This window comes from Scardinius erythrophthalmus (genome assembly GCF_964197995.2).
Source record: "Scardinius erythrophthalmus genome assembly, chromosome: 23".
Lineage (NCBI taxonomy): Eukaryota > Metazoa > Chordata > Actinopteri > Cypriniformes > Leuciscidae > Scardinius > Scardinius erythrophthalmus.
Genome location: NC_138243.1, coordinates 26,045,156 through 26,056,563, shown reverse-complemented (window position 1 = coordinate 26,056,563; position 11,408 = coordinate 26,045,156). Strand labels below are relative to the sequence as shown.

Genomic DNA, 11,408 nt, shown 5'->3' with positions numbered 1-11,408 from the left:
TAGACTTGCCTACGATGAATTTGTTTTGTTTTCATGATCGGTCTGTGTGTGTGTGTGTGTGTGTGTGTGTGTGTGTGCGTGCGTGCGTGCGTGCGTGCGTGCGTGCGTGCGTGCGTGCGTGCGTGCGTGCGTGCGTGCGTGCGTGCGTGCGTGCGTGCGTGCGTGCGTGCGTGGTGCGTGCGTGCGTGCGTGTATGTGTGTTCATTTTCAGCATCTGTAAGCTAAGTGCTCTCCTCTTAATGTTGTTTCAATGTAAATCACAAAGAAGCAAACCGTTTGTTACTTAACACAAACTAAATGTGAGCGTGTATTTGCACACATGAGCGCATAAATGTACATGTATGTAACAGCAAAACTTCTTTTTTTTTTTCTTTTTTTTTCAGTCATTTAACAATTAACAGACTACTTAATTGCCATTTGGACATTTCCAGTGAATGAAATATGTATTTAATGAAGTGCGTAAGTTATGAACATGAAGGATAGATTTAGATTTTGTCTGCATTGTTGCTGACTGAAATGAACACTGCTTTCAGAAAGTTGTTATTCTGATTCCTGGATTTTGTAAATGGGAACATACCTTTTTTTTTTTTTGGACTGGAAATGCAACAAAAAGTCCAAACTAAATGGCAATCAGGCATTTCACACAAAGATGTTTTTGCACATCAAAAGCACACGGCCCTGCTGTGTTGGGCTGAATGAAATACAGAGACAAATTAATGTGGCACACAGATCCCTTTTTCTTCAAGATCCATCACCAGCACCAAAATAACTGAGTATGTGACATCATGAAGACGTTTCTATCATCCAGGTAAATGTTCTTTCACTGTATAGTCTTTGTTTTGCATTTAATGTCAGGGTTTCATCAGCACAGACAATCCTGTGAACATTAGTTTGCTTTTTATTTTGTGTGTGCTTGTTAAACGTATGTATAAGTGTGTGGATTGGTCGTGTGTAATGTAAAAGTTGGCATGAATGTTTTACAGACCTACGGTTGCATGTTTAACTCTTTTGCGCATGCAGAGAGGACGTCTCTTCTGCTGTTGTACTCTTCATTTCTGCTATGCTTACAGACGCTCGTCTGCAAACTGAGGTTCGAGACACATCTGATTACTCTTTTCCCACATACCATTTGCAAACTTTTTTTAAATTAAAAAGTAGAATTTCTTTTAGATAGACTTTGTGGTGCAACAATGGAAAAAAGCATCAGGAAATATTTTATGTAGAATGCAACATTTGGTAAAATTGTCGATTCTTGAATTTTTTCTTTCTTTTTTTATGTCATGTACTGCTTCTTTTTTTTTTTTTTTTTAGAGGGCTTTTTTTCTCTGAAGTAGATGTACATCTAATCAAATGCCAAATAAATTGTACCATGAAGGATAGCTGTGTTTGGGTTCCTTTTGTTAAATGACAACAATTTTCTTTCTGCATAATTGGGAGTTTAAAGGGGCTTTATGTACGAACTTTCAAGTATTAAAGGTAGGTTATGCAATTTGTTTTATAAACCCTTTAGGTTAAACTGGTTGAAACTCTCTTCACATCCTGATAGCAATCAATAATAGAAGTGATCTAAATATTAAAACAAGTACATATATGTCTTCTGTGGAAGTCCGGACCAAAAAATGTGCATCCAATCATTGCATTCGGTCCTCAGACTCAAGACAGTATTATGCATTTCTACTTCAATACTACCAATGCTGAAATGAACCTGCATCAGTCAGGTGGTACAACTAGAGCTCTGTAAGTTGATTATGTTCATTATTATTTTAATGTTATGTGCTTTGAGACATGAGGTAGTTTAATGCTGTCTTGTGACGGTTTGAAGACTGCTGTAAGCGTTCATGTGTTTTGAAGGAGTCGTGTCTTTGGAGACGCTCTGAAAGGGGGGTGGGATCTCATGCATTCAAAGCTAGCTCGCTATTGCTAGCCTCTCCACAATTGCCTTACATTCCTTTAATCACTTTTTATTGCCAATGTGTGAACGGCTTGTGACGAAACTTTAAAGGGGTGGTATAATGCCCTTTTCACAAGATGTAAAATAAGTCTCTGATGTCCCCAGAGTGTGTATGTGAAGTTTTAGCTCAAAATACCCCACAGATATTTTCATATAGCATGTTAAAATTGTCACTTTTGGGTGAGCAAAAACACACCATTTTGTGTCTGTTCCTTTAAATGCAAATGAGCTGCAACAGAGGGCGGAGCTTCAAGAGCTCGTGTCCTTTTACCTCATGCATGCATGCAACATGCACTGGAAATTTCAAAAACTTTTAGCCTTTTATGTTCAAACCAGAGTCAGACAGTGATGGAGAGACTCAAGAAAAGGTGACAACATGTAGAAGCAACAGGACATTTCTGAATGGTTAGTTGATGAATTTATGGAGCGTGTAGTTATCTTCTAGTCATTGATTAGCATATTCTGTCTTGATAATCTATAAATCGTGTTCCGGGGGCGGGAAGAAATCATAATCAACCACCCCTTTAAAAAACGAGACCTTCCCCGGTTTAGGTTGTCTATGAAAGCCTGTAGACTGCTTTTTATGTGAAGGATTCGTCCCGTTTTTGCCGGGAAAATCCAAAGGATGTGACATTGAAGCACGATGATCTCTTCTGTTCAATGTCAATGACACGTGAAATAAATACTTATACAATGTTCAGAATAATGCTGAAAGAACTATTATGTAGGGGAGACCGGGGACAGTTGCGACACTTTTTGCATTTCTCTCAATTACTCTGAGACTATTTGGACTAGACCAACCAAATTTGTATATATTAAACTTGCATCTGTCTGCTAATTAGCCATACCCAGTGCTTTAAGTGGCTCAAAAGAGGTGCCGGTACTCTAATTTTTTTTTTTTTTTTTTGCTGACTCCCCTCCTCCCCTGAGGTAACTATGGAAGCTAGTTTCCGCCACTGAATAATAAATAAATAATAATAATTGCGACTTGTTATCTCACAATTCTGACTTTTTTTCTCACAATTGTGATATATCAAGTCAGAATTGTGACTTTTTTTCTCATAATTGCGAGATAAGAAGTCAGAATTGTGAGAAATAAAGTAGCAATTCTGAGATATAAAGTCGCAATTGCGAGATATAAAGTCGCAATTCTGAGAAATAAAGGCGCAATTGGGATATATAAAGTCAGAATTGCATGATATAAAGTCGCAAAATGCGTGTTATAAAGTCAGAATTGTGAGATATAAACTATTCTGAGAAAGAAAAAAAAGTCAGTCTTTTTTTCCCCCTTAGAATTTGACTAGCTTTATAGATAGTTTATATCTCACATTTCTGAGAAAAGATTTCAGAATTCTGACTTTATAAGACGCAGTGTTGTATAATAAATTACTAGACAGCAATACTTGAGTAAAAGTACAAGTATCATACTAGAAAAAGACTTTGGTAGAAGTGAAAGTTACCTTTTAGAATATTACTTAAGTAAAAGTCTTAAAGTACCTGATATTTAATGTACTTAAGTAATTGAAGTAAAGGTATTTTTTTTTTTTTTAAAGCAAGCAGTTAGAACTTTGATTGTGAACTTTATTGTGGCTTTATTGTGGGGTGGGTGGGGTGGGGGGGTTGTTGGGATGTAAAAAATAATCTTTTTCTTAATCTAATTTGGATAAATATTAGGTACACAAGATAGGCATTCATTTTTCTCAAGAAAAAAAATCTCACCTAATGATGTAAACATACAGAGAGCCCTATCAGCTGGTAGTATTATTTAAGGTTAAAAATAATTCAAATTAAATATAATGCATTTTTTTATCCTAATAACAACTTTATTTAATGATATAAGTAAAAGAATATAATAAATATGTAATATAGTACACATATTTAGCAAAAATACTCTCTCTATAGCTGTTTTTTTCTAGCCAACTCACGTGGTATAGCCTATATTATGGTCATCAAATGGCTTTCCTGAGGTAAATATTATGTGACAATTGTTCTCCAGCTGTTTTACTGACCCTTTCCGCGGTTGAAAAACACTGATTGATCGATATTATGTAGGCTGAATATACATTTCGGTAAGTTGTACTGTTTCTTTTAACATTGTGTTCATTCGTGTTAATAGAGATGATCGGTTCACGTGCGCTAGGGATCTGTCATGTCACATTTACAAGCGCCAAAACGGTATTTATTGTTTGAATTTCGTTATAAAAATGACAGAATCTGAGAGCTGGGATTTTGTTTTATATCATAACTAACCTGCTCTGTCTCCGTGTCCTCTTTGCTTCGCGATTTTTCTGTGCGTGAGAAAATGGATGTGTTGTGAGAGCGTGTGAAAAGTGTCAATTGCGTGCATGTGTCTCACGGACGGTGAATGCGTGAGAGTTGGCGGGTGGTCGTTTACGATAACGGGAGGTCCTCTCGTGCTTCCATGGCGGTTTCAGTTGTGCTTCCTCCTCCTTTGTCATGGCAACAAACAACCATTATGCTGAAATAGAGCGCGCGCCGTGCATTGTGAAGGGCGCTCTGAAAAGCGGCAGTACAGCGGCAGTACCGCCACTTTGGAAGTGGCGGTACTGAGTACCGGCGCGTACCGGCCCACTTAAAGCACTGCCCATACCATTTAAAGATGATTATATATGACATATCGTTCACAGTATTTATTTGAATGGAAGAAGTCAGATGTTGCAACTGACCCCGACCCAGGGGACGGTTGCAACATGTTAAAAATACCTTAAATTTCATTAATTAACTTAAGCTTTTTGTCTCAATGAGCAAAGAATTCTGAAAATTGTAACTGTTTTAGGCCTACTATAATATTATAGTATTATTTATTTCAATACTATTATTGTAGCTTATTACTTATTTATTTAGTCATATTTATCAAATAACAGTTATTTAGTTTTGTTTGTTCATGTGTAGAACATAGGCCTACATAGATTCAGTGTGCAGGTATTACAAATGCTATTCAATCTCTCCATATTTCAGTGTCAGACAAGAAGAATTGAACAATTTGCAATGCAACAAACTTTTATTAAACATGCAATTTATAACATGTTGCAACCGTCCCCAACCCTATCAGCCATGACAGAACATCATACGCCTGCCAGACACACTGACTTTGACACATGCTAACCATGTCACTTAGAAGTCAACAAAACAATAATTCAAACGAAGTAAGTTTTGATTAATTCATACAAAATTTCAGGACAGTATGACAAAAATATATCTCATGAAAAAATTTACTTTCATACCTCCAAAACAAGTTTTGTTCAATAAATGCAGCAGCAGATGTTGAATATGTCTACCGTCTTCTTGGTGGGTGGAGGGTCTAACTGTGCATGTACAATATGAGTGTCATCACTCTAGCTTGTTTCTGATTGGAGAAACCATCCCCTGTTGCAACTGTCCCCGGTCTCCCCTATTGAACTATTCTGTATTCTGTATGCAGAGAAAAGGGATTCTTTGAAATTATCTTTAGGCCTACCTTTAACTTTCTTAACTTTTGTTTTCTCACCGCTGTCATAATTATTATTATTTTGTAATTGAGAGGAAAGTGCGCAGCACATATTGATATATTCATTGTAACATTACTGGCGGATGTTCATTAACAGTATATCACTGCAACGGCTTTTACTTCTGAGCTAAGAACGAAAAACCACTTTGACGTGAGTATATCGGTTTCATTCAATCATGTTTCGCTCTTTTTATACATTGTGTGAGCACATTTTCTGAATTCTATATAATAGCCCCTTTAAGATCTCATAACGTGTGTTATTTGATTCTTTTGTGTTATGACTTTCATCCAGAACGAGTCCTCTGAACATTTTAAAGCCTTCTCTGAGATTTCCCTGTCCGTCCTGGAAATCGATCCTCTTAAATGTCATGTGAGTCAACGGGGGGATCCCAAATGTAAGGAAATACTCAGTTCCCTGATGTAAAAGCTGGTCCACAAGCTTCCTGGGAATTCTCCTCCTCCAGAGATTAGACATCAGTGACATAGTTGTGACATTCCCAAATAAAGGATTTACTGTGATGTCTCATAAGAACTATATTGTTGTATACAGTGGCCCCCAAAAGTATTTAGACTCTTTAAGATGTCTAAATGTCATTACATTTGATTAAAAAAAAAAAATCTATTTGCTAAATTAAGTCATTCTAATACATTTTCAGTTGTAACTGAACACAACTTAGAATATATTCAAATGTCTTGTATATTATATTCTATTTTAAGTTATAACTGAAATATTATACCTGCAAAGCTGAATTTTTTAGCAGCCATTACTCCAGTCTTCAGTATCAATTGTCATTGTGATGTTTCAAACTGTTGTGCAGCTTAATATTTTTGTGGAAAACAATTTTTTTATTTTTTTTATTTTTTAGGATTCTTGGAAACAGCATTTATTTGAAATAGATTTGTCTTTACTGTCACTTTTGATCAATTTAATGTGTCCTTGCTGAATAAAAGTGTCAGTTTCTTGAAAATAAAAAAGTTTGACTTAAAATGTTCAAATACTTTTTGGGGCCACAGTAAAACTTTGGTAAAACTTTCTAGTTGCATTACTTAAAACTTCACTGCTTTGTTCAATGCATATGTTCAGTGTTCACTTCTCTGGTTCCTCGTTCAACAAGTGTTATTTGTTTGAGACTGTGGACGAGCGCAGTGGCAGCGACACGCTCAAATGAGCACGGTCAGAAAAAAACCCTGACATCCTACCTCCATCCAAGAAGATCTCTATTTAAACCCCCGTTTTCTGTGCCTTTTCTATTTTTGGGGGTGAAAGACCGGTGGGAACATATTTATTCATTTTAAGCGCATGATGTTACTTCTGATGCTGATGTTGTCTGTGGTTTTATTGGCACACAGTGATGACGGTGAGTGACAGGAGATTCAATGATAAATTTGCTATATTGCCATTTTACTTTTAACGGATTTAGTTGAATGCCTTTGACTGAAATAAGTGATTCTATAAATTTTGATAAAGATTTGAACTGTTTTTCCCTCAGACTTCTGTTATGACGAAGAGCATTGTGGTGAGTTTTTTGAGCTGTATGTGTTTTAAGAAGGACAAAAAGTACTCATTTAGTCAATACTAGTATCGTCATGACATGAAACAAGATGTAATTGTTCTTGGTAGATCCATATGCTTGGGGAGACAACTACCCCTCTTGCCATCCTCTTCTGGAGAGCCATCACTCTCCGATCAACCTGGACCGTCAGCTGATGAAGAACGATTCTTTGGATTCGCTGCATTTGGAGGGTTTTAATTTGACTCATAAAGGCCAATGGTGGCTGACAAACCAGGGTCACTCTGGTAAGTGATTCTATAGATTGCCTTAGTGCCTGTCCACTCTTTCAGCTGGTTATTGACCAAAAATGTATGCACTTCTTGAAATAACATCTTAACATTTACTTCCATCAAGAGGTGCATCAATTTTTGGTCAAGATCTTGTATTGACAATGCAAGAGTCCAGCACTGTGTAAAGAATCCTCCAGCACATCCCAAACACTTTCAATGAATTTAAGCTCTGGACTCGATTTATGTGTGAAAATGATTCTTCATGCTCCTCACAACCATTCTTTCATTTGCTCTCAACAACTCACTGATTAGTCAAGTTTTTTGTAGAGCATTATGGGTAATGTAGTTTTCACAAATTCAGATGTTAATCATGATTATTTTAAAAATGGCTAACACAAAAGCACATACCATTGATTAACAGCCTCGGAACTCACAGTATGGACTTTAAAGGATTAGACCTGTAAGTTAAGTAAAAAATAGTTTTCCTATGGAGAAAATGTCTGCAGTTTTTACCTCTGGAAACTGAAAGTTGCAGTCTATTGACCTTTAAAAAGATGGTTTGGATGCTTTTATCCCAGGAATCTTCAAGGTGTAGCTACGTATTATTGGAGGGTTCCCTGTGAATGATAGTTTTAGCTCAGCTGGTTTCAGTCTGAAACGTGTCTTTGGTTGTAGTTGTGCTGGAGGTGGGTAACGGTATGCAGGTGAGTGGCGGAGGGCTTCCTGGGACTTATCGCACAATCCAGCTGCATTTCCATTGGGGAAGTGTCTCTTCAAACGGATCAGAACACACTCTGGACCACCTGAGGTTTCCTATGGAGGTTTGGGCCTTCTGTTGTCTTTATTTGAAAACTAAGCAATCATGTTCACTTTACGTTTTTTTTTTGTAACGTTTGTCCGTATGGTTTGTGCGCAGATGCACATAGTCAACATCAAATCCACACATCCGAACTTGACTTCTGCACTTGAAGACCCAACTGGACTAGCCGTGCTTGGCATCTTTGTTGATGTAAGATGTAGTTCTATCTGAAGTAACATTTAATCAATGCATAATAAGCATTATCACCACTGGTTTGTGTTTTATCTTTAATACTACCACAGGTGACATATTTGCATAATGAAAACTTCCAGTCCATCTCAAGTGCACTTCCTTTTGTTGCATACAAAGGTTAGTTGAGACTAAACTTTTTAAAAGTAAAATATTTGAGTAGGCTATTTGCAGAAGTTCAAACTAAATATTTTCATTTCCTTTCTAGGACAAACAAAATCGATAAGACCATTTCCTTTGGTAAATCTGTTACCTCAGAACAACCTAACGCAGTATTACCGTTATCATGGCAGTCTCACAACGCCGCCCTGTTCACAGGTGGTGTTGTGGACCGTGTATGAAGTGCCTGTCCATATCTCATGGGCTCAGGTAAGACGTTACTAAAGTCCGAAATATAATCTACGCAAATACAGTGTGTAAACAAAAATGCTTCTAGATTTTTTACACTTCATAATGCAATGCTTGCATTTTCAGTCTTGCCACAAGGGTGCTATAACACAGAACAGAAAACAGAATTTTGCTGAACAAGTGAAAGTGATATTTCACCCAAAAATGAAAATTCTGTCATTATTACTCGCCCTCATGTCGTACCAAACCCGTAAACACAAATGAAGATCTTTTTGATCAAATCTAAGATCTTTCTGTCCCTCCGTTGACAGCTACGCAACTGACACTTTGACGCTTCAAAAATTTCATAAAGAGATTGTACCGTTCCGGGTCATCCGGAACGACTCCTGCGTTAGCATCACACGCATGTGTCATGGTGCCCACATGAATAGTGTCAGAGACTGACACAGAAGAGAAGAAATTGTTGAATAAAATCGTTATTTTGGGGGGGTTTGCGCACAAAAAGTATTCTCATCGCTTCAAAACATTAAGGTTGAACCACTGTAGTTACATGTACTATTAACAATGTCTTTACTATCTTTCTGGGACTTGAAAGTGGTAATAACATTGCAGTCTATATGGGGTCAGAAAGATCTCTGATTCAATCAAAAATATCTTCATTTATGTTCAGAAGATGAACGAAGGTCTTACGGGTTTGGAGTGACATATATGAATAATTACTGACAGAATTTTCATTTTTGGGTGAACTATCCCTTAAAAGTTAAATTTAGTTATTTAACCTGTCAACATGTTCATAGCTAAGCTAAATGAATAATACATCAATGTTGCAATTTATTTTAATGATTTAATTAACCACTTTTCATCAACTTGTGAACCCTGTTTGGGAAACCTTGCATTACCCAGTATGCAATTGCATACAAAGTTCAAGAGGTTTCTAACATTTTTCTTTCTTTTGTCAGTTTGAGCAGTTTGTAAACGGGATATATTCCACGGCGGAAGAAGCTGTTGACCAGGTTCTCCTGCATGACAACTACAGACACATCCACCCAACCTACGGACGGTCCGTGTATGCTTCCAAAGACGCCAAGCTGCTCTCCAATGGAGTGTCCTCTCTTGCCATTTTTAATGTTTTAAATGTTCTTTTAATTTTTAAATGTTTAGCATTTTGCTTATAGCAGAACATACTTGACTTGGACTATTCATGACACATAATACTGTGGCAAAAACAACTGCCCGAGCTATTTTTAAATTATGATGGATTCTGATTGGCTGTCAATCTTTTTGTTGTTTATCAGCTGGAAAAAAATCGTTCTGAAAGTGATCCCAATAATATAGTTTCCTTGTTGCCATGGTTACAGCCAGTGTTGGGAGTAACACATTACAAGTAACGTGAGTTACGTATTCAGATGACTTTTTTCAAGTAACGAGTAAAGCATTACTTTTAAATTTACAAGATTATTTTTGCAAATAACACAATTCCCATTTATTGACTGAAAGCGCTCCTGTCCCCATGTTGAGAGTAATCGAGAGTGCGGAGGCGTTTTGTGCGCGCTGTGTGAACGTGTTTCCCCAACACTGGTTATAGCTGTGGTGTGGAATTCCCTATTCTCATAGACTTAAAACGATTATTAAAGGTTATATTTATTATCGCCCTTGGTGTGAACGGGCCTTAAATGTGATTCTATTCACAGTAATTTGTCAAGTACGATTGTGCGAATTATTTCTGCAAAGAAACAAATTGTAGTTTGATCACACATCTACAACAGCCCCATTGAGTTTTCCAAGCAAACTGCTATAGGATGAGTTATCCTGGTTATCTTTGGTCAGTATCACCGTGTACGTATCTTACTGAACTTGATCACTCAAAGCCTTTTCCTTGGGAGAATTTCCCTAGTCATACACACTTCGCAGGATTTCAAATAATACCATACAGGAGAAAGATAAAGTTAAGTTCACTGCGAGGCTTCACATTCACTAGCTATAAATGGAGCTCATAAACGTGTGTTCACCAAACTTGAATGATTGTTTTCATTGATTTTATCATTCTGTGAAAAATACAAACTTACCTCAGGAGGCAAACTATTTGATGTATAAATTAGCAGAGCTAGAAATAGTTTGACTCAAGTCCAAAGTGTTCTTAAAGTGTTGAAATAAAAATGACAGTGTGAGTGTGTTTTGTCTATTTTGACTGGCTCACAAGCGTGTTGTTGTTGTTGTAGTGGTCATACCCTTCTCGTCCTGTTACTGACACTGGGGGCACTGCTCACTCACACAAAGAGCCCTTGTTTCTGTTCCTACCATAGGCTTGCTAATCTGCCCAGTGAGGTCACTCCCTGGTGTTCACTGACCGTACAAAACAGTCACTATTTCAGTCTGAGCTTGTGAAGTGGACCCCATCAACGATTACTAGCCTATAAATTATTGCACTTGAAAATGGTGATAACACTAGAAACTGTTATATCATTAGATCGAGATATTAAGAATCATGTAATGTTTAACTATGACTTAAAAGTTATTGAAAAATTATACTTTTCTGCACATCCATGTTTTTTTTTCTAATGTAAACTACACTGCTTTTCCATGTTTTTTCTAAAAACATTCCCTAGATGTATTTAACAGTACGTAAAAAACACCACAATATTCTAAGATGAAGATACTGTAATTTCTATGTGGGGTAAACAATAATAAATAATAATTGCTAGGGGTAGAAACTCAATACAATACAAAAACACTAGCTTAAAGACTCTCTCTGTATTTTATAAAGGGTAAA

General features: G+C 36.9%; 1 protein-coding gene across 1 annotated transcript; it reads left to right on the top strand.

The window, feature by feature from the left end:
- Nucleotides 1-6,759: 6,759 nt before the first annotated feature.
- Nucleotides 6,760-10,258, top strand: car15 (carbonic anhydrase 15; the record flags this gene model as incomplete). Its single annotated transcript, XM_081353946.1, has 9 exons — nucleotides 6,760-6,817; nucleotides 6,950-6,976; nucleotides 7,081-7,257; nucleotides 7,918-8,063; nucleotides 8,159-8,251; nucleotides 8,344-8,410; nucleotides 8,499-8,659; nucleotides 9,598-9,765; nucleotides 10,253-10,258. 9 exons carry the CDS (start codon nucleotides 6,760-6,762, stop codon nucleotides 10,256-10,258), a joined length of 903 nt encoding a protein of 300 aa, XP_081210072.1.
- Nucleotides 10,259-11,408: the final 1,150 nt, after the last annotated feature.